The sequence below is a fragment of the Argiope bruennichi genome, chromosome X1 (genome assembly GCF_947563725.1).
Source record: "Argiope bruennichi chromosome X1, qqArgBrue1.1, whole genome shotgun sequence".
Lineage (NCBI taxonomy): Eukaryota > Metazoa > Arthropoda > Arachnida > Araneae > Araneidae > Argiope > Argiope bruennichi.
In genome coordinates this window covers 125,174,660-125,197,697 of record NC_079162.1, presented here as the reverse complement: position 1 = coordinate 125,197,697, position 23,038 = coordinate 125,174,660, and the positions used below count along the sequence as shown (strand labels likewise).

The window sequence follows — 23,038 nt, the reverse complement described above, 5'->3', positions numbered from 1 at the left end:
TCCATGATCTGTAAAATAACTAAAAATATTAAATTTTAGGGTTAAAAAAAGTATTTTACTCTAAATATATCAAATATTTGATAAAGAATTTTTAGCCATTCAACTCACAGATGATTCTAACATTTTTGCAATAACTGCATTTATTCGATGATTAGAAACTGCATATTTAATCGAGTTTTATCGAGTCAATGAATAACACGTTAATCGATACAAACGTTGTTAATTTGATACTATTAATTCCAAAATGCAGAACATTGCGTTCTCCTTTGAATTATATACAACATTTTACATACTTCATTGAATTATATACAATACTTCATCCGATACTTTCCATGGGGTAATGTTAAGCTATTGCAACATAATATAAAGCCCAGCGCAATTCTGCACTTCACTGCGTTCTCCTTTTATGCCTAATATGCCTGCTCCACAGTGAATATCACATATACTTGTTCAAGGTTGCAACACATTCGTCATCTGTATATTAGGACATACATGTGAGTGATCTTAAATTAACTTTATAATTTTCAGTTGATTTTTGACGTAATTTATTAAGCCTGCCGTTTGTAACTCTCTGACAATTGCACTGCATTTTTAGTAATTCTTCACAATCGAGATCATCCCGCCCAAGAAGCTTTCTTAAAATTTGTTCCATCATTTGAACTAGACGCTCCTGCCATCCGCTGTAACAGACTGCATATAAACTTTCACTGGATTTATGCTAAAGTTTCTTGCTCCTTGAAATTCCTGCCTCTGTCAGAATACATTTCCCGGCAAGTAACAAAACGCCATAATGATTGGAAAAAGAGCTTCATTATCTCTGTTCGAATACATATATTGCACAATATTATGTAATACTAAACAATAGTCGCAATATTGTTTAACAGTATTGTTGAACATTAAATAATATAACATTCCTCAATACTGTACTACATGCTGTGCTGCCTAATGGTTAAGGATTTGATCAACTCTAGATGAATAGCTCTATAAAATGCGCAAGCGTACAGTATAGTGTAAGGTTTTTGACAATTTTTTAGATAAGTCCTGCAAGTTCGACACCAACAATTACATATGTAGCTGCATTATTTACTCGTTCTCTTGCAAAGTCCAGGAATCGCCTAACATTTATTAACTTCAAATCTCTGACATTTTACACATTTTCTAATATCGCATGCTCTCATGAGTTTTATGATCAAATGCTTTTCTCGTAAATTGGACATTAACTTATAAGCAGCAGTATGCAGTAGATTATTATGCACATTCAATATTAGTAACTTAACTATAGTGTTGTGAATTTTGTGCCGCAGCCCGCGTATTTTGGATGGATGAATGGCCAGAACTTAAACATCCATTAATTATATATTTAGCACGCACGTTTATAATATTATTAGCAGATATTTACACATATACATTAGACATAGTTAAAAGTTAATACATTGTCATATTGATTGTTTGATAAAATTTTACAGCAATAATGTTAATGTTGCCAACTCTAAAATGTAAAATAAAACGAAGATTAGAGATAGCCTAGATGTTGAATTCAGTGTTTTAGAAGAATATAATATATAATATAATCAGAAGAAAAAATAATGGGAAACATAAAGTCATTAGATCATCATTAAGACATTAGTTTTGTCTCTGATAAAACTAATGATAATTAATTATAATGATAACAATAACTAATGATAATTCATTGTAATGGCCTACCATTACAATCAATTATCGATCTAAGTTTCTTAAGTACATTATCATTCAGACTCTTAAAGAACTCCTTCTGAATCAGAAGCATAAGAGCTGTTTCAGTTTTCCCAAGTATTTTTTATCAAAGTGTTTGAGAATTCAATAACCATTTTTGTAACTTTGAGTAAGTTCTAAATATCTTGGCTACAAACATAACACTTTTCTTGCAAATGAAAATTATTTTCAATATTTATTAACATTAATATTATTTTTGGTTAAGATAACTATAATAAAACTAATTAAATCTCTCCTGAGCTAAATAAATTCTCATCCAGATCATCCTCAAATTTTGGAAAATTCTAATTTTTCCATAGCCAAATAGCCCCCTCCGTAACAACTGTTCTACAGAATGCCCGTAGAATGCAAGATCAGCAGTTTTAAGTATTCATGGAACATGGCACCATGAGGAGGAAGAAGTTTGAAAATAAATTTACCGTACCCGATTTTGGACTAATGTTTCTCAATTTTAATTTCTCTTTATCCAATGCAATGTCGCAGCAGAATCTGTCCAACAATATATTTCATTATTGGAAAGCTCAAGATTTTTAATAATAGAGGACAGCAATCTAGCCCCAATTAAACAGACGTGAAGTTCGAAACGAAGTTTCATTACAGTTTTCACTGGTGCTACTTTAATTCGGGCAGGTACTAAATTGACTCTTATTTTGTTCCTCTGATTAATTCTTAAATAAATATAAGCAGCTTACGCTTTTTGACTTGCATTGCAGAATATAAGCAAACTCAACGATTTAGATGTTGGTGAAATATTAAACCATATATTGCATCCGATTAAAAAATACGGTGATAATACCGATATAAAAAATATCGCTCTAGACAAATATTTTTAATTACAGAGTTTCATTAAAAACAGAAGACAGTCATGGAATACATTTTGGCAATTGTAGAGATTGAAAATAAAGAGTTTTTTAAAAAATAAGTCTTTATAGTTTTACATTTTTTAAAATTTTTAAATATTTTTCATAGTATAAAAATGTCGGTAAATAAAACGTTCTCCTATAAACACACAAAGTTTCACTCTTCTTTCTATAAAATTTACCGAGATATTAAACAGCAAATTTATTGGCTTAGATAGCTTTTTCATGCATCAGGCTGATATTTGAACGAGTATTTTGTTGCATATTTCTGGGATAAAATATATATAATAATAGTTTATTAAAAGGACAGGATCAGAAAATGGTAATGCTCATATAAATTTTTCTTGAATTTAAGAAAGAAATGCTCACATAATGCATTAATTGAAGAAATTACGACGTTTTTCAAAATAAACAGCACTTATACAAAGCTGTATTCATTTAACAATACTTGCATACACGTGCATAGTTACATTACGATTATATATAGCTTAATCATCGCCATTTCAAAATATTAAACTGTTATTACATTTTGTTATTTCTTAGAAAAGCTTTATATTACGCACACAATTGAGAGTAAAGAAGTTTATTTTCTTGTTCGAAATTGGGCTATCTCTCGTTTATATCTTAAATGTTCAATTTCTCACATTTCTCTTTAATTCTTTGTTAAATTGAAGTCGCAATTTCAGACCAATCAAAGTGGACAACAATATGCATGATTAGTAAATTTATAATGATTATAGGATGTAATATTTGGCAGGCATATGTATAGGAGGAATTTTCTGCATTGAATAGATTTGCATTTCTAAAAAAAAATGCTTACATCCCCATTAGAAATATGACAATTTTTTAGATTCACATTTCTAAAATAAATGTTTACGCTCATATTTGTGATAAGCTTCTCTAAATTTACAAATAAAAATACCTCTGTAAATTTTGTAGATAGTAGCGCGAAACCAAAGAGCCAAAGCGTATTAATAAAATTGCTGATCTTATTGAATGTAGTTCTATGTATATGTCTAGGTGAAATACTTTGAAAAACAAACACTTTTTGGGACTCCTTATATACATTTCAAATATAGTTTGATTCAATATAAAAGAAAACGTAAAAATTGGCATGTAAATTAGCGAACTCAGAGTTTTCCTTTAACTTCATGCCTGAAAGACCGAAAAACAGCAGCTTAATGAGCGAAAAGTAACTTAGGCTGATGGACCAGCTCCCCATTTTTACGGTATACCCTTTAGAGCTCAACTCTTTTAAAACTGGGTCTGACATTAAATTAGCTACAAAGACATTAAAAATGCTATCGTCATTTTATAGTCATAAAAAATCAATAGTTTGTAATAATTCGAGCTTTACAAATGCAGAAATTATACTCATTATGTTCGCAGCATCCAGGGCATTACATATCGTGAACATTCTCATTAAGATCAGAACATGTGACTGGTAGTGTGAAATTCTGTTACATTTGAGAAAAAAATATTCATCCTATCATGATATGAATGGAGCTATGTTGCACAAATCTGGATTCTCCATGTCGACAGTGCACCCTCTCGGAGAGCGTTCTTCATTTGTTTCGAAATGCAACCAATGGGGATGGGATGTGCTGTAGGATTTTAAGCACATTACGTCATTGTGGAAGTTCTTTTGTAGGTGATTGTTGTTTCACTTGATTTAAAATTAATAGAATATTCTAACCTCAAGAATAGATAAAAATGGCTGCTTAATGGTTAGTTATCGTATTCATGCCATGTTAAATCACATCATAGCTTTTTATTGCGTATAATTTCTACGTTAGATGCTTTTATTCCTAATGAGAATTATTCACGGTTCTTCACTCTTATGATTTGTGTACTTTTTTCGAATATTTTGCATAATATCCGCGATTGCCGCGCCGCACAGTTCCTCAGCTAATCGGAAGTTTATTGTTGCGACTTCTGGCACTTTACAAGCCCGCTTACAGTTAAGTATCAGCAATTTAAGCCGAGTGAGCATCGCTTGTTTTTTTAGTGACGCCAACTAGGGCCAAGAGTATGCCTTAATTACATCCACTTACACAATTCCTTTTTATAAGTGGGACATTCACACGCCTCACAGATAGAACACAGAAGAAGAAAAACCGTTGCCGAACCGGGACTCGAACCAAGGACACCCAGATCATCAGGAAGATGCGCTACCCCTATGCGAGGGCGCTTGCGTAAGTTTATTGTATTTTCTAGGTCCATTTTAAGAAATTATGGAATTTTTGTTGCTATAGGAATTGCATGGGAAGTTTTAAATTGGGTAGAAGAGGCAGTTTATCTAATCGTATTAATGAATTATTATTTTATTTTTTGTGATGAAGGTTTCATTTGATGTTAAAATATAAATATCACCACCACAGTATTTATTCGCTTATAAAATTTTGAGAACGTGTTTTAACAAACATTTAAAATAATGTAGCGCTATAGCTCTAAGCAAATCATATATTTCAAGTAACTCGGGAAACCAAAGGAACAACCAACTTATTTTAATAATGAAATTTGTGATCCTATTATTGAATCTCATAGCTATTATCAAAAGTAAATTATAGTATTCTGCCAGTGTAATTGCATTTTATGAAGAAAAAATTACCATAATCTTATTTTAGGAATATTATATAGAATAAAAATTATCTTAATTTTGTTTTAGGAATATTACCATGTATATGAAATCTACATTTTTTAATTACATTGCTGTACTTTTTGTGGCGTATGCAACAGTTACATCAGCTGCTGTTAATTCAGAACCATGGTGGAAAAAAGTTGCAGCGAAACAAGGGTAAGCAGAAATATAATATTGGGATAAACAATAATTTGCTCGTTTAACTGAAAAAATAATTTTAATTTTGATTAATAAAAAGTAGTTGGATTTTTTTTTTTTTTTTTTTTTTTCATTTTAGACCAATTGCTATGATTGTATATCTGAAACTTCTTTGGGTGGGAACTAACTCTGCAGTTTTTATACATTTTAAAACACACTATGGTCATATCACTAAAATTACATATTATTTGGATTCCGGAGAAAATCTATGAATACAGTGATAAAAAATTTAAAAAAAAATTTCTGAATCAAAAATGTAACTGTAATAAACACTAAGAAAAAAGCTCTTAATAACAATTTTTTTTATTTATTTAAAGAAAACTTGGAATTCATATTCCTTCTTTTGAATATGTATTTTCTAAAATGCGTTTAGTCCTCACCGTTTCCCTGCAGCATGTCCTCCAGTATTTAGTCTAGAGGTCCAATGAACCACACATAAGATTATCTAAAAATAAAAACAGAGATGAACGTTTATAACATTTGTTTTGACTGGTAACTCGCAGCAGCTGTAGTGTGATGGTTTTCTGTTCGCGGTATAGGGTCCATGAATTCCATGTCCAATTCCGTCACAGGATCATCGTGGATTTAGGACAGAACATAGTTACATTGATTGATATATAATAGAATGCTGACGTGCTGGTTTAGCTGTGCCCTTTCGTCATTCAGTAACAGTTCAGAATTATAAGGAGATTTGTTTCTCTAAATAATTGCGGGCTTTCCCCCTCCCTCCCTTTCCCAAAAAAAGTATAATACATCAACCAGGAGTTTTCTCTGATGTAAGATTTTGCTTAAATAAATGGCAGTTTGTAATTCTTTGATTGAAAAACAAAAGCGTTTACTTGCTGTCTTATAATTTATAGTTATTTTCGTAAGAATACTTAAAATAAAATTTTTTTAAAAAATTTAAAATATTTAGAAAAGATGGTTTAAGATTTTAAGTACTTTGAATTAACTGATTGACAATAAAGAATATCCAAGAAACTATTTGAAATAAAGTTAATATTAAAAAGTAATATTTACGAGACACTGACTTTCACAAAACTATGAAGACAAGGAAAATATAGTGTAAAGAGCACGTAAAATACCGATGCGTCTAAAATACTATTGGTACTATCTAAAAAAAGGATGATCAATTATGAAAGACAAGAGACTAACATATATTTGCGAATAGTTAAGGGGAAAAAAAAAGGAATAAAAATGAATACGGCCTGAAGAGTCACCTTCAGGCAAAGATTCAAATCAGATTTTTTTTTTTTTTTTTGGTGAGAAGTTAGACTTTTATCCAAAACTCTGTCCCTCATAACTCGAAAAATCGATGAAATTGACTTCCGCAAGAACAAAAATTTATTAATTTTAGTATTTTAATTTTTTAAATATTTTTAAATATTAATTCTTGTTTTCCCAGACAATTTTAATTTCATTGGACGTAGTCAGGGCCCCTTTACGGAAAAAATGAAGTTTCTGGTTCAGCCTAAAGATGTTCCTTTATAAAATCTTCAGGCCATATTTATTTTTATACCTTTTTTTCTTAACTATTTCTTAATGTATACTAGTCTCTTATCTTTCATAATTATTATTTCTTTTTAATAGTAAAGTAAATTAAAGTGAAATGACATTTACGATGGTAAAATAATGATGTGCAAGGAAAAAAAAATTGAAATTCAGAGTCTAGCTTTGAAAAACAGAACTGAAGCTTAAATACATTTCGCTATGATCCTGCACGCTAACGATCAAATAAGTTGCAACAAAGAATTAATAAAACAACTTTCTCGAATGAGAGAAGTGGGCAATTATTCAATAAAAAAAGGAAATGCACAGAGAGAAGGAAAAGCGGCTTCACGTGCTTGACTTTCAAATGTTCTAGCTGAGTAATCAATTTCACGGTCATCAGAATAACAAGTAGCTTGATGAGAAGTAATTTCTTTTATGATTCATAATAGTTTAAGTAGAAAGTTCTGTGGAAAGAATGAGAGAGAAATCTACAGATTGCGGGGGATTAAAATAATGCACCAGGAACTGAAACTCCTTTTAACAGCGGATATATGTAAAAATGTGGCACTTCCTTTTCATATTAAAATCAAAGTTTTTTGATAGCTAATTGAATTATTTTTGGATGTGTTTAAATTGTTAAAAATGAAGATAAATGAGTTTTTGTTGCATTATTTTTTCAATATAGAGATTTTAAATTTAAGCAAATCTTAAAAGAAATAAGATTATTTTATTTTATATTATACTATACTAACTTCTTTCTTTCTAATTCACGTATAAAAACAGGAATTAATAAATTCATTTTTGTTTCAAGGAAAAAAAATGAAAAAAGGTATATGACATTTAAAAAAAATGAGATATAAAAAACATGCATTGGAAGTGCAATAAGTTATTATGACATGGTAATCAGACTTTTCCTTGTACGAAAGGGATTTTTTTAAAAAAGAAAAACATACTCTCTATATATTAGCTAATAGGCAGTCTGCCTTATAAATGTGTGAACTGAGGTAACAAAAATTGTATTTTGAAAAGTTTCAAGATAAACCAATCTTGTTAAAACATTCCTGAAAGTTTTCAGATAGGTTCTTTAACTACTTTGTAATTTGGTGTTTCATCTCCTCCACATTCCCAGCATTACTATTTTCCATTTTAAGAACAAAAAGACAGGAAATTAAATATGGTGAGATATAATGGTAAATTAGTTTAGTGATCAAATTATGACCAAAATCTAGAGGACGATCACGGCTGAATTTAAAAAACTTAGTGATGATTTTTACTTGTGAATTTCTAATTCTCAAAGACTTGTCAGAATCGTAAGTAAAGACGGTTTCCTCTAATTCATTCTTTCAGCAATCGTACGAAAGTGATGATTGAAAAGTAGAAGAAATTGACTGCACTTGTTCATAGCTTTATTCAACTGAAAATCATGAAGTTCATGAAATCGACTGTTGTCCTTCAGTCTTCATAGCATTTATTTAAATGCTCGATCCATTTGATAAAAGTTGTTTCCTTCTGTGGGTTATTTCCACTAACTGTATTCAATATATCATAAATTTCCAAATAATTTTTTCCAAAAATTATTGGGAAAATTTTGGTAAATCCAAATAATTAGTTTTGCTAAAAATTTAATTTTGAATTACTGCTTATCGATCTCATTTCTCGATAAAAGCAAAAACATGGTATCCAAAACACACACTTTCGGATACGTTTGTCGGGATGATCTGACATTCACTAACGTTCTAGGGGGTTTCTCGCCAACAGAGTAGATAGAGTGAATGAGCAAATATCATCTAAAGGTCACTCCAAAAGTTTTGTTCCTTATTTATAGTACAGACCACATCAGTGATGGGCAAACTTAGAGAAGATAAACAGCTAGTTTTAAAATAATAGTATATATCCACAGATTTTAAACTAATAGTATAAGCGATACATCCCAGCTCAAACAAGATTATGAGGACTTTCGGAAATGAAACTGCAGCTTTTTTCATCACGTAAGAATTAAATAATTTTTTAAATTGCATTTTTTTATTACTTATTGAATGTTATAAGTAATTAGAAGTACCTGCCCCAAATTTTTTTTCTTCGCCTGCTAGTAAAAAAAAAAAAAATGAATATAAAAATTGACTACGTAATATATTATTAACTGACTGAAAACCAGCATTTAACTTCTTTAATTGACAAAAATTATTTTGACTTATTCATTGTTAGACCAATGGTTTGTGCAGAAGAGCACGTCACCGGCAGTGACCGGAAGTTTTCTATTCCTTGGACTGGAGGTAGCTTGTGCGGTTCTGAAACGTAAGATCTTATTTTTTTTTCCTTTAAATATGCTTTTCTTTGGAAAAAGTACAATTAATAAGAACAGCATATGATATACTGCTCAAATTCTTAATTTTACTGGGTGTTTACAGCATCGTCCGCTTTTCTTGTTGTCCTGGATATGGAAGAACCGAGGGTGAACGGGGTTGCCCTTTAGGTAAGAAATTCTTTGTTTTGAAGTATTAAGGTTGGAAATAATTGTTTATAATGATGTGAGTCAAAATTCACCTATAAACAGTTATGATAAATAAAGTAAAACTACAATTAGATGCAAAAAAGGAAACAAAATAGTTTTTGATTTTATAATAATCAGTACTTGTAGACAGTATTCTTTTTTTTATTGGTATTGAAAAAACAATGTTTCACGTCATTTGAGAAAATAACTCTTTTGAAAGGAAAACTCATGGTTCTGTAGTGATTCAGATGCAGTTCTGTGTGTATGAAGTCAAAAAGGTAGTGATCTGTATCTCTAATTCTTTTATAAATGCATAACAACGATTTTAAACTTTATAGTGATGAAGATAAAAAGAAAAAAGTCAATGCCTGAAGTACATAATGAATATATTAGTACATAAGATTTAAATTTAAAATTCGCAAAAGAAATGAAACTTCTGACCGTTTCCTGTATTCGTGGAGTTTCAGTAATCCTACCAAGACATTTTTGATTTTGTATTTAATGAAAGATTTAGGACCTAGAATATCTAAAGTTCCTCTTACGATTAGAGCTATTTGAACATATACCAACCAGCTCTTTTCCTGAGTTACGAAAGTAAGCCTTCAACTGAAACTTTTTTTTTAAAAAATTTATGTGATCCCCCTAGTGAAAAAATGTCGATTAGTAGAATGTTTCCCTTACATTCAACTATATACACACAAAAATTCCTGCATCTATCTACAAAATTTGCAGATATATGCTTATTTTTAAATTTAGAGGGGTTTATCACAAACGTAGATAGAAACATTTATTTCAGAAATGAAAATTCATTCAATACTGAAAATCGTTGTCTAATAGTACATCATTTAATCATTGTGTCTTTGCTAATCACGTATAGTGTTGTTCACTTTGATTGGTAGATGGAAACAAATTCGACTTAATGAAAAATGGACGATAAACTTAGAAATTCGTCATTTGAAGTATAAAAAAACGAATTAATCCAATATTGAAAAAGAAAATAAAATTCTTTGTTCGCAATAATGTGTGATATTATGCCTATACATGACGTATTTCAATAATGAGGAGGTTCTGAAATGCTAATGATTTGTGCTGTACGTAATCGCAATGAATTGCACGTATTTGCAAGTATTGTTAGAAGAATGCAACTTTATATAGATATCGAAGGAATTAATTTTCAGCAAGTTTTACAAACACTTCAATTGATGTATTATTTAACCATTTTTAAACTTGGAGCGTGTGAACGTGCTGATTAAAGCAAATTTTACAGAGCTCAGCATTAAATAAATAAAAAAGGTGGAACTGGATCAGGAAACAAGGGAGCATTTTAGAATTAAGTTAATATGGGTTAAATTAAGATAAAAGAAAAATAATTAGGGTTTAAATTAAATTTTAAAATATCGTAACACATATATATATAGATATATATAATATTAAAATTATATATATATATATATATATATATATATATATATATATATATATATATATATATATATATATATATATATATATATATATATATATATATATATATATATATATATATAATTTTAAAAAAAACGTGAAAACGTAAAAACGCTCTAAACGTGAAATCTGTTAGCTACTTCAAGACGTATGGCCTTTGAGGTAAAACAAAGGAAAATTTAAATATAAAATTTTCAAAATACTTTTGTATTTGTATTTAACTGAAAAAGGACCTCATAAATCAATTCGCGATTTGAAAATCTTAGGTTAGTATTGATTCTTTCATGTGATCAGCTTTTTCTTAATGACTGATTGCAATTCTTTAGTTTGTTTTTGAAGGAAGCAGTGCATTTATTAGCTATTTTTCTGATCAAATTTTTCCCTCCATCTAGATAGTTTTTGTTTGATAAGTTATAGTAAAGTTTGGGAGCCTGCAGGTAGCTACTTTTGTGAAAAGATCCTGTAATTGATTTTATAAGCCTGTGCTAAACTTATGCTGAAAACTATGCCAAAATCATAGAGTGTTTTTCGTTCTAACTTAGCTAAGCTTTTTGTAAACGACTACTTGCATGAAAAATATTATTTTCATTTGAAAATACTGTTAAGTTCTTTACTTCTCTTTGTTTATTGTCTTTTTCTTTGATAAACTCTTGATTTCTTTTAAAAATACGGAAAATGGAATTTTTCTCACTATAAAATTAGAATTCTCTTGTCATTCCGTTATCGTTAACTTATCATTCCTATGATCCTTCAAAGCAATGAACATATGTGAAATAACCCGTAATTCGATAAAGTTTAGTGAAATTTACTCAAATTAAGAACCACTAATAAAATCAGAAGATGTGTTAGAAATCAGTGTAAATGACCTTTTAACCTCCTTTAAAAGTTAATTTTTGCTGAACAAAATTTTTACTGATAAGGTAATATCTGAATTAATAAAGAGGGAATCCATCTTACATAAGTCGATTATTCAATACAGTTTTGCTTCAGTACCTGTGGAGTTTGGGAGTTCAGTTGGAGATACGTCAATTCAACAAACTAGGCTGTTTATTGAATTGACGTATCTCCAACTATAATTTAGACTCAAGAAATCCATTAATTTTACTTTAGACATATATATGCCTTTCGTTTTTCAATGGGGCTTTCTCCAAGCTAAAGAGATGATAAAGTCACTTCACCTGTGCAAGAAATTAAATATCAGTTGTAGGATGTATAATTCATTATTATATATGTTACGGAATCTGGAAGTCAATATCTCCCAGTTTCAATACTGCTAATGCCGCAAGTGTCATTTAAAAAAAATTCATCATTTCATTAAATTCATCAGTTAAATTTTAATGAAATTCAGAAAACATTAAAATAGTGCATTGGCATCGAGAGCACACAACTGTACATAATTTGAAATCACAGCATATCAAGAATCGAGCCAAACAAAATTCCATCTACATAAGCATGAAACAAATCAAATTCATGTAAAGTATTTAATTAATATTGCGAATTTTCTTTGATTTAACCTTATTTTTTTTATAGTAAAACCTTTGAAGAACCTTGCTGAGACTGCTCAAGAAATCGGAGCTTCCCAGTTTGTCAAACAAGCAGACCAGTCCGGCATTCTTCCTTTGCTTACTAATCGAGGTGCTTACACAGTGTTCGTTGCTCGAGATGATGCCTTTCAGTCTTTAACCAAAGAACAGGAAAAGGCTCTGAATGGAAGCAAAAAGTCACGTAGCAGACCTTCAGTACTTTTGTACACCATAACAGAAGGCAGAACAACTGCCGAAGAACTTCCGAATTCCCTTTCTACGCTTTACAGAGAAGGAGCTGTATCTGTAACAAAGTATCCAAGTGGAGTAAGTAATATAGGAAAGGAAACGTAATCATTAGTGAAAACATTATTTTAATATTACATAAAATTTCTTTTAGTCAAAATTGCGGCAGGTATACTGTTAAGAGTGAATGTTTAGTCAATTAAAAAGTATCATTTTAAAGTAAATAAAAAAAATATGATAAAAAATGTGATAAAAATGATAAAAGTATCATCCTTGACTCCATTTGAAGGGACAAAATACCCTTTAAACGTTTTATATAGAATCAGCGGGAGTAGTCTTCCCAAATTTTCTCGCGTATTCTCTAATAAAGGTCTTATCTCCTTTTCCCGCATAAAATTGTGGAGTTTGGATTGCGAACGCCATGCATGGCGCTAGGGAACAATAAATATTTTTACGGATTTCACCGCCGGGTTCACTTGATAGTGGGTGTACAGTGTGAAAACACAATCAGCAGGTCTCAGTAGAAAACAACGCCGACGTTTATTTACACGAAGAACACGATTACACAGACGAGACATATATTTACAGCCGAGACGAACACAGGACAGCACACTACAGCAGACAGTAGTCTACAAGTAGTAATCGACAACAGCACACAAAGCGGCCAGACAGAATCCAGCAAGAGAGGGGATCCTCGGAGCTTCGCTGTACGGTCTCTCCAACGGCTGGACTTCTCACTGTTTCCTCGCTTTAGCTGCCGACTCACTACTTCTCACAACTGGCTACTACACACGCAACACGATGCTGCTCCCACAGTAGACAACAGGACTCGGCACACAGCTATTCAGCACTCGCTCCACACAACTTTGGCACTCCGCCGTTGCTTCACTATCTTATTGAAGACTCGTTACTTGTCTACGACTCCGCTTAAGATCACGATTCAATTCACTCCTCCTCGCACCCTGAGACTGCCGGCCTTTTATAGTTCCCAGGAGACGGTGCGAGAACTTTCTGAGCCAATCAGGAGTATCTGGGCGTATCTCAGTTCCTATTGGACGGATCGTCAAAATTCTCGATGTTTCCAGCATTATCCCTTTTGACGCCAAAAGATCGCCAAGCTCAGAGGTCATTGACGCAGCACCCGATCAGCACCCACAGGGCTGATCGTAGGACCCTATTTGTGCTGGGAAGCAAAATACAGGTTTGTAACAATATGAAATAGAGATCTTTGGCGTGAATGAATTATTTTTTACTGAATCTGTCTTTCGAATATGCACCTTGGATGTCTTTTTTTTCCCACCTACTGAAACCAAATTTGATATAGAATTACAGTTGTAGTCACGAGATCTAATACCAAATTTCATTTATTTAAATCATTGAGTTTTTGTGTTATTACTTTTATATGTACAAGAAAGTATTAATTGACAGATGGACAATACTTTCATAGATCTGGTTTAAAATTTGATACGAATCTACATTTTAGATGATAAATCTATACGAAATGCTATCTATCGAACTCTTTGCTTTTTGGAATTGACAAGTTCACTTATACTTCTGACTTCCTCTGAATGGATTGCGTTCAAAATTTGATTACAATCTACAAATTTGGCAGAAAATCGATTAAAATACCATCTCTGATACTTAGCAAATATGAATATTTGTGTTTAATTCATGCAATCAGAAAATGCGTTTTATAACTCCCACTAAGGTTGAATGAGCATTACAAATTTTTTTAACAAAGCAACCTATAAAATTATGAATGTTTATAGAAAAGACGGATACTGGTACACACACACACACACACACACACACACACACACACACACACACACACAGATAATATTGCCACGTTGTTACGGAAATATTTTTCACAAAATCCTGTAAACTCGACGACAATCAAATGTGTTTGCTGCAGTAGGTGTACGATGGCACAAACAACAGACCTCGATAACAAATAACGACATTTATTAACACGAAAACACAACACACTGGCTACAAATATACAGCCGAGACCACACGAGCAATAAACAGCAGCACTTAAAACAAGCAGTAACCCACAAAGAGCTAATTAGTAGTAATCAACCACAACAGGTGAGATCGAACACAGCAGGAAGAGAGACTTCACACAACTATTCACGATGGTGCTTCTAAACGCCTACTATTCGCTACTTTCTCTCTTTAGTTATACACAGTTGCCGACTCACCTCTATACGGTTGATTACTCAGCACAGGACTCAATGCTGTTTCAAAATTTGATTCCAAGATTCGGCGCACGGCTTAAACCTCAATTCGCTAATCGCATGAGCTCCTCTCAATGCTTGCACTTCGCTGGACTGACTCGTTGCTGATTAAATATACGACTGACTTCATATTGGCTGTTTATAGCTTCGGAGACATGGTATAGAAAGTTCTCGAAGGATCCACATAGTTCCCTTTCTATTGGTCCTAACGCCAAAATTCCTGAAGATTCTAATATCAATTTGTTGCCAAATTCGTCGCCAAGCACGGGAGTCATTGATCCGACATCCTTTCATCATCCTTATATAGAGGGTGTCTCTGAATTTTTATGGGCCAAACTTTAAGGTATGTAAGATACACATAAAGAAGCCTTTTTCATAGCAATATAGGCCTGGAAATGAAAAGTGTATAAAATGTCATGTGGTTTCAGAACGATAGAGTCCATTCTGCAATAATGTGCGTAATTACTCCAAGGCCACCTCTGGCCCTCGATGAACAGGACAAGGTGGATCACTTTCTTGTGTCAGCACGTTCACTTGGTTTATCAAGTATCGGTTTTTTTCCCCCTTATGAAGACACCTGAAGGAACTCATCTACGAGTCTTTTTGAACTTGATGAGAAACTCATTGCAACATTTTTAGTCGCTGCCTGCAACTGTTCGTGAAACACCTGGCATCGTAGAATGTGTACGGCAGTCACTTGCTAGATGCTACCAGATCTATATCGATGCTGATGGTGGAGCATTCGAGTACTTAACTGTAATTTTATGTAATTAAAGATATTTAATTTCACTTCCTCGGTATTTCTTGTTTTTTCGTATACATATCTACACTTTTAATTTCCGACCCCATATTGCTACACACACACACACACAAAATCTTCCTTATATGTATTTTACCTACCCTAAAAGTTTATATCCCTCGGGGGAACCGTGATACGTAAATTATAAGTGACCTGACACAATAGGATGGTTTTTGCTTTCCCTCGGAGTACAGTAATGGTGATGTGGCTGTGCGTACCACATTTCCGACGATAGGACGTATCTCCTTCGGGTTCACTGGCAATGACAACTATTTTATGACTGAAAGTAGTAGCCGTGTTTCTGTCCCAGCGGTCCGATCATTCATAACCAGATGCCAAGGTAAGGCGTGGGTTTATCTTTTTTATTTCATAAATAAATCATTACTTTAAATTCTTTCTTTTCCAGGGGTAAAAAAATGTGCCATTGATATATCATATGATAGTAGCTTCAAGAAAGAGGCACTGCAATTTGCGTGTCTGTATACGAAAATATCTTCGAACTGTAAAATTTTCTATTTTATTCATTCGGCTTGTTCAACAAAACAAAATGTACGATTCAAGGTTGAGATGAATGATTTAAATTGTCTTAAAATTACAGAGAATATAATATAAAAAAACGGAATATAGGGAATTTCTGGAATTCCTTATACGCAACTACTCTTTGTCTGTAAAAATTGTGGAATCACTTATAAGGCAAACTTCAACTTACAATAAACAAAGTACATTAAAATATTCCAGCCAAGTGTTTACTAAATTTTCTATATAATTTGACAAAAGAACCCTTAGTAGTTTGTTCTAATATTCAATTTGTATCACATTATATTTGTGAAACTTTACTTGGATAAATGTAAAAAGTTCATTTTTTAAAATTTATTGCAGCTAATTACAGTGAACTGCATACCTTTGGTTGCTACTAATATTGAAGCCACCAATGGGATAATACATGTTACTGAATCATTGCTATTATCTTCTGGACGAAATGCCATTACGGATCTCCTTGTCAAAACTCCAGGTTTGGGTACAACTGCCACAGCATCAAAAAGGGCTCAACTCTCCAATGAGCTAAGGGATAAGAAAGCACTGACGTTCTTTGCCCCTACTGATGAAGCTTGGAAATCTTTGCCTGCTCCATTCTTGGAGGCACTCATGGAAGACTCGAATTCAATGAAAGGTTTCTTTCTTTTTTTCAATTTAGAAATTTTCCTGTTTAGAATTTTTTAGACTTGTCTAAGAATTAGAGGAATAATTAAACCATATTCGAAAATGAGTAATCCCTTCTATAGGACTTTTATTTCTTTCTTTCTGCTTCTTTCTAAAAAGAAGCAGAAATTTTCATGAGCTATTCGGAGATTAAAATAACTCTTTCTAGAAAAACTAGTCACCAAGTAGTCACCAAGACGAGTATTTGATAAGATTTATAAAGTCCCTACTCTTCAAAGTTTGTAAATTAAAAAAAAAGTTCAGGATTTTATGGTGACCGAAAACCTATCTTATTTACTATAATGTTACCAATTAGTATGGGCATTAAAAACTTTTGATGAATTCCTTTTTTCGCATTATCACTAAGATTAATATTTGTTATTATTTTATATGAAGTGCACTATGTTGTGAAAAATAAACGTATAGTTATTTTCTTTAATGAAAATTCTTTAACAGATGCATTATTAAATAAAAAGAAATCCAGTTTCTCAACCTAATGGTTATAAAGCGGATACAATTTTAATTTAAAATACTTACTTTATACATATAAAAATTGTAATGATGAAATTTACACATTTTAATACATTTCCAATACATTTTTTTTCTATTTAATCGACACATACGAATACAGAGAATCAAAAAAGTCAAATTGGTATTAATTTAAATCGTTAATATTGATTTAATGATTTGCTTTAATGAGTTGGCGGCTGACCTACTACCTCAAAGTGTTGAGTGCCTTTGCTGAGAGGAAGAAAAGTATGAAACGGAGAGTGAGTCACCGAGATAATAAGACTGTAATGATTTATCAAAATAGATTCGTTTAATACCACGTAATTCTTATATCCAAATCAACAAATCCAGGCTATACTATCTTTCAACTGAATAATACAAAAAAACTACATAAAATTATCGTATTATTAAATGTTATTATTGTGAGCAAATTCTTAGTCAAGTAATGAATATTTAAAACAAAATATACTTTTCATCCATTAGTTTTATACATTTTAAAGAAATATAACCAATGTGTATACGTGTAAATTTCTTATATTAAATGCTTGGTTGCCATTCAGTATCTTTCAGTTTTGCTTTAATTTAATTCTTTCCATTAAAGCTATATCATAAATATTATTTTATGCATATAATAGTGAAATAATTTTCAAAATCAATGTGTTATATTTAAAATGGATTCTACAATATCTCTAAAATAGGAACCAATAATTTCTGCAACGCTGCAAGTTCGTACAAGATTGTAATTTTCCTTTCAACAAGAATTTCAGAATTAGTTCTAGAGGAAGTAATTTCTTGCTGTTACAACCTCACTTTCGATTTCTGAGGGTTACAAGTTTGAGTCTTGCTTCCTTGGATAATTAATAGAGCGAATAGAACTGGTGCAGGGTGTAAAGCAAGTTATTATCAAGAATGCCTACATTTTACATCCTGGATTCCTCGTTTTAAAAATAAACTGGCGTCGACGTCCTGGCATAGGGGTAACGCGTCTTCCCCGTTATCTGGTCATCCTGGATTCGACTCCTGGGTCGGGCATGATTGTTCTACATTTGTTCTATCTGTGAGATGTGTGAATGTGCCCCCCCCCCCCGTAAAAAGGGACTGTGCAAGCGAATGCGATGCGTGAGTAGCAAAATCGTACTCTTGGTCCTAGTTGGCGCTACTAAAACAAGAGACGCGCTCTCTCGGCTTAAAATCGTTACATTCGGAATCAGCGGGCTTGCCCATGAAAGTGCCATCAGAAACAACAACAAAAAGAAACTGAAACCAAAAATGGCCAATTAGTATATAACTTGTATGGCCGGGTTGAGCCGGTTTAGTAGTAAAAGGGATAAAATTATGATAGCTATTCCCGAAAACACAAATGTAGCTGAAAATAACATTTCTTTTGAAATTAATTATTTCATATGCGATATAAGCTCAGAGTTATTGGTTGTGATTTGTGGTACTGGTTGGTTTTTTTCAGTGTTGCTGCAGTATCATATTGTCAATACTGTTTGGTGCAGCAGAGTGATATCTGGTACAACTGAATTGGAAACTTTGGAAGGCAGCAAGCTTCAGTTATCATGCAATGAAACTGGACAATATGTCAATGAAGCACGGATACTTGAAAGCGACTTCACTACTCGGAATGGAATTTTGCATAAAATTGACTCGGTACTTATTCCTAATAGAGGTATATCATCATTATGTGATTTTTAATTTCATAAAATATTGTAAAGAGACATCGTAAATTCGAAACCTTTGAAACAGAATTTTATTTCTTATAAATTTATAATGGATGTAATTTTATCGTTAAATAACAGAATTAAGTTTTATGTGATCGAAAAAGTAAAGATTCATCAATATAGTATCTTAATATGGTTTCAACATTAGTCATGAAAAATTTATCATGTTTGCAGATCAATATGAATCAACTTATAACACTTAAGAGCATTCAGAAAGAAGTACAGGACATCATGCAATTCTTCTTGTCTGAAAGTTGCCATCTGCTTTCATGGCCCGCAAACATGAAAAGTTTGAATTGATCGTAAATTTTCAGTGAAATTAATGAGCCACTATTTTCAGATATCTTTAAAAAATGATATACATTTCTTCTACGCCTATAACAAAAATACGCATCATATATTCAAAAAGATATTTTGGTCTGATTAAATTTCAAAAGAATTTTTAATTTTTGATTATATCATTACCGGAATTTTGACAAAATTGTAGAAATTGATGAGGATTTTAGAGGAAAAGGTGAAAGAAATGTTTACTAATCTGAAAAGAATTTTTTTTTAATCAAAACTTCCGATTCTTGTTAGAAACAACTAAATAAAATGAACTGGAGGAAAAATAGGATTTAAAATAAAAGCATTAACAAATCACATTATATTTGGATCAAAAAATTTTTCGGGCTATTCCAAAATGGCAGAAATGTACTTTCTAACTTTTTCAGTTAGAGATACCTAGGTAGTGTAAACTGCAAAAATGTTCAAAATTAGGTAAGGCATTAATTTATGTTCGTGAAATAGTTCAACTATTAATTTACAAATAAATTAGACTTTTTTAAATTTTTACACATTCTCTTTGGGTAAAATTGCTTCGAAAAAGTTCCCCTTTTCTCAAACAATAGCATTGTAAAATATTGCATACTTGTTTCTTTAAAATTGAAAATTGTTGGAACCGTATATTTAATTAACAATAAAGGTATATCCGCAACTGGAAACAAAAGTGATAAAACGTGAGAAAAAAGTCTGGTGAATTCTGCCTAGACTCACGATGGATTTACAAATTTTCTACTCTTTCATAATGGTATGCGTCTGCGTCATTTTTAAGTCGAATACTATACCATATTTGCATTTGGATAGACTATCCTCATAAATTCGCTCAGCTCACAGTTTAAAGGATAAATTACAAACGATTTTTTTTTTAAATATAATGAAATCAAATTCATGCCCAAAGGATAAACGTAAAATGATCGGATTCGAATCTCTTGCCATGGTTTAAAAAAATTCATTGATCTAAAGAAATAATTTTTGTTTTATGTTTTCTTCGGTTAATTTATTTCATTTGTGTATACGAGTTTTAATTAAAATTTGTGGATAGTTATTAGTTCTCAAATTTTATCTAATTTTTTAAATATGGTTTTCTTTTCTTATGTAGGAATCATTTGTTCGTTCGCATTATTAGAATAAGTTCAGCTTAAACTGTATGGAATTAGTTTAATTAATAATATATTGAATTAGTTTTACGTACATTTTTAATAAATAATTTTATTTTTACAAGTTAGTTAATATCAAGTCTGTTAATTAACATTATTAGAGTTTGATCTAAAAGAGCATAATTTACATCCTGGTGTAGATTTAAGAAATTCTCATCGAAATTTTACTGTCCATGTTAACCCAGGATTGTACAGTGGAAAATGTAAAGGGCTTTCGTACGACATTTATTTTTATTTTTTCCATAATTACAGGCAAAATCTGAAAAGATAACACATTTTTTTTATACTTAATCATTTAAAGTGGACAAAAAGCATAGGATGTTTAGGATAGAAACGCATGGACCAAATGATGCAGATGCATTTGTTAAGGACATGCCATTACGTTCGTCAAGGAATTGTGACGCCACATGAGAACTCCATTCAGCTTTATTTTCAATATTTATAGCAAAAATATTTTCTTTAAGAAATTACTGACTGTAAATGATTTATTTTTTTCAAAATCACTTATTCACTTCTGTAATATTCCAACAAAAATACATTTTTTAAATGTATGGAAATAAGAAAGATCTCGAGTCATTCTGAGAATTATCGGTATGTATATTTGTAATTCTACAAATCCATGAAGAAACAAGCTCTCGAACAACAAGACGTGAAGTTTTAGAGGTCTGTAGTATTCGGTAGACATTCGAATTTTACTTAGAATATTTGTTAGGATGAATACTTGTTTATGGGAATAAAGCAATCAGAACTCATTAAAATCATTATTACTGTAGAATAACATGAATCTCTTATTATTGAACTTTCCCTCTTTATTTCTTTTCCTTTCTTTTTTTTGTATTAAATACATCATTAAAGGAAATTTTCTTTTGTTGTGGTGCAATATTTAAAATGACAAATTCCTTGGTCCAGTTATTTATAAAGACACTCTTGCTGCTGAAAATATGTTCAACAAATTTTAAACTGTCCTGTAATTGAGTTAAAGAACCCCATCGTACATTTGTATATTGTTCTTATTTTCACTGTTTTAAATGGTAAGAGAAAGTATTTTAAATCAACTTTTTATTTCTTAAAATTCAATCAATTTAAAGGTATGCAGTTTTTTAATAATTCTTTAGTTGCAGGAAAAAAGAAAAAAAAAATCTATTTGCCTAATTTTGTCTACTGATACCTAATATGGTAAAAATATAAAAAGCACAGTTTATATTAATTCACTGTAGTGCTAAATATAATTTAAACTAATTTTTTAATTTTATTTTGGACACTTTTGCAATTTGCAGTACTTGTTTATCTCCAATAGTTAAAGCGTGCTTCGACCGTTTTGGAGCATCCTGTAAACATACTTACTTTTTTTTATAAGTGATTAATATTATTTCTGGTATTTCTTAGTTCGGTCTTTGGTGGAATATTTGGAGATTCGGAGTATGACCTATTTCTTGAAACTGTTGGATGTCAGTGGCATCTACACTCTTCTTACTCGTCAAGCTCCATACACGCTATTTGTACCTCCAGACGAAGCATTCGAAGGTAAGAGAAAGAAAAAGAACAAAAAAGTTCACCAAACCTTTCAAAATTCGTAAAAAGAAAAGAAAATTGAAGAGATATTGAAAGCATTTATAAGAAGGAAAATTTTTTTTCAACACCAATAAATGTTTTCAATACCTCTTCAATTTTCTTTTCTTTTTACGAATTTTGAAAGGTTTGATGAACTTTTTTGCAGTTCACGAGATTACCGATAGAGGACTGTAGCACGAAAGTCGGAATCCTACAAATGAAGATTGTTATAAAATTAGACTACTCGAATAATTCGTAATCCTATATTCAACTGAACAAAAAATTTGTGTGTAGAACAAATTATTAAACGAATGTACCTATGAAGTTCGTAAAAGGAGAAGCGGCAACGAATGATTTCCCAAAATTTCTATCAAAGAAACAGCTGTCTGACTGACTGAATAGTACAAGAATATACAGTCAGAAAGATTTTATTACAACACATTAATCGGTCAAAAATGTAGTTTCTTTATTTTAACAAGCATTCCTTCGGATATACCGTACTCACCAATTTCGTATGTTGCTACGCGTTTCCAATCTTGATTACCGTTTGGTAATGAGCATCTAGAACAATTTTTTATTATAAAAGTACTTCCAGATTTGAATACTCTGGTAAGAAGCAAAGAATGAGCATGCCTTCGTTCTATTATCCTATGTGAATGATCATCGACACACAGGATGTCTCTTTGCTCGTTTCCATAGGTGTTTACCATTCGTCGAAGCTCAATATATTCGGTGATCATGGTCTCTTAGCAAAATGAAATGTAAATATTTGCAGCAGCCTCATTTATTTTTATGAATGAGATTTTAAGGAAACGGAGAACAAAGACGCTGCTAGATTACAAGATTTCCCGAAGGAATATTAGCACATTA

The 23,038-nt window shown here is 31.4% G+C and overlaps 1 protein-coding gene across 2 annotated transcripts in view; it reads left to right on the top strand.

Moving 5' to 3' along the window:
- Nucleotides 1-23,038, top strand: part of LOC129958628 (transforming growth factor-beta-induced protein ig-h3-like) — a 37,111-nt gene that overhangs the window by 5,264 nt on the left and 8,809 nt on the right. The window contains exons 2-9 of one of the 2 annotated variants that reach the window (XM_056071228.1): nucleotides 4,621-4,807; nucleotides 5,281-5,409; nucleotides 9,148-9,237; nucleotides 9,351-9,415; nucleotides 12,428-12,747; nucleotides 16,585-16,876; nucleotides 18,878-19,087; nucleotides 22,004-22,141. In XM_056071228.1, coding sequence (XP_055927203.1) covers nucleotides 4,779-4,807; nucleotides 5,281-5,409; nucleotides 9,148-9,237; nucleotides 9,351-9,415; nucleotides 12,428-12,747; nucleotides 16,585-16,876; nucleotides 18,878-19,087; nucleotides 22,004-22,141 — 1,273 coding nt within the window. In that variant the 5' untranslated portion in view covers nucleotides 4,621-4,778. The remainder of the gene's footprint in view (nucleotides 1-4,620; nucleotides 4,808-5,280; nucleotides 5,410-9,147; nucleotides 9,238-9,350; nucleotides 9,416-12,427; nucleotides 12,748-16,584; nucleotides 16,877-18,877; nucleotides 19,088-22,003; nucleotides 22,142-23,038) is intronic. The other variant, XM_056071227.1, reaches the window with a different exon arrangement.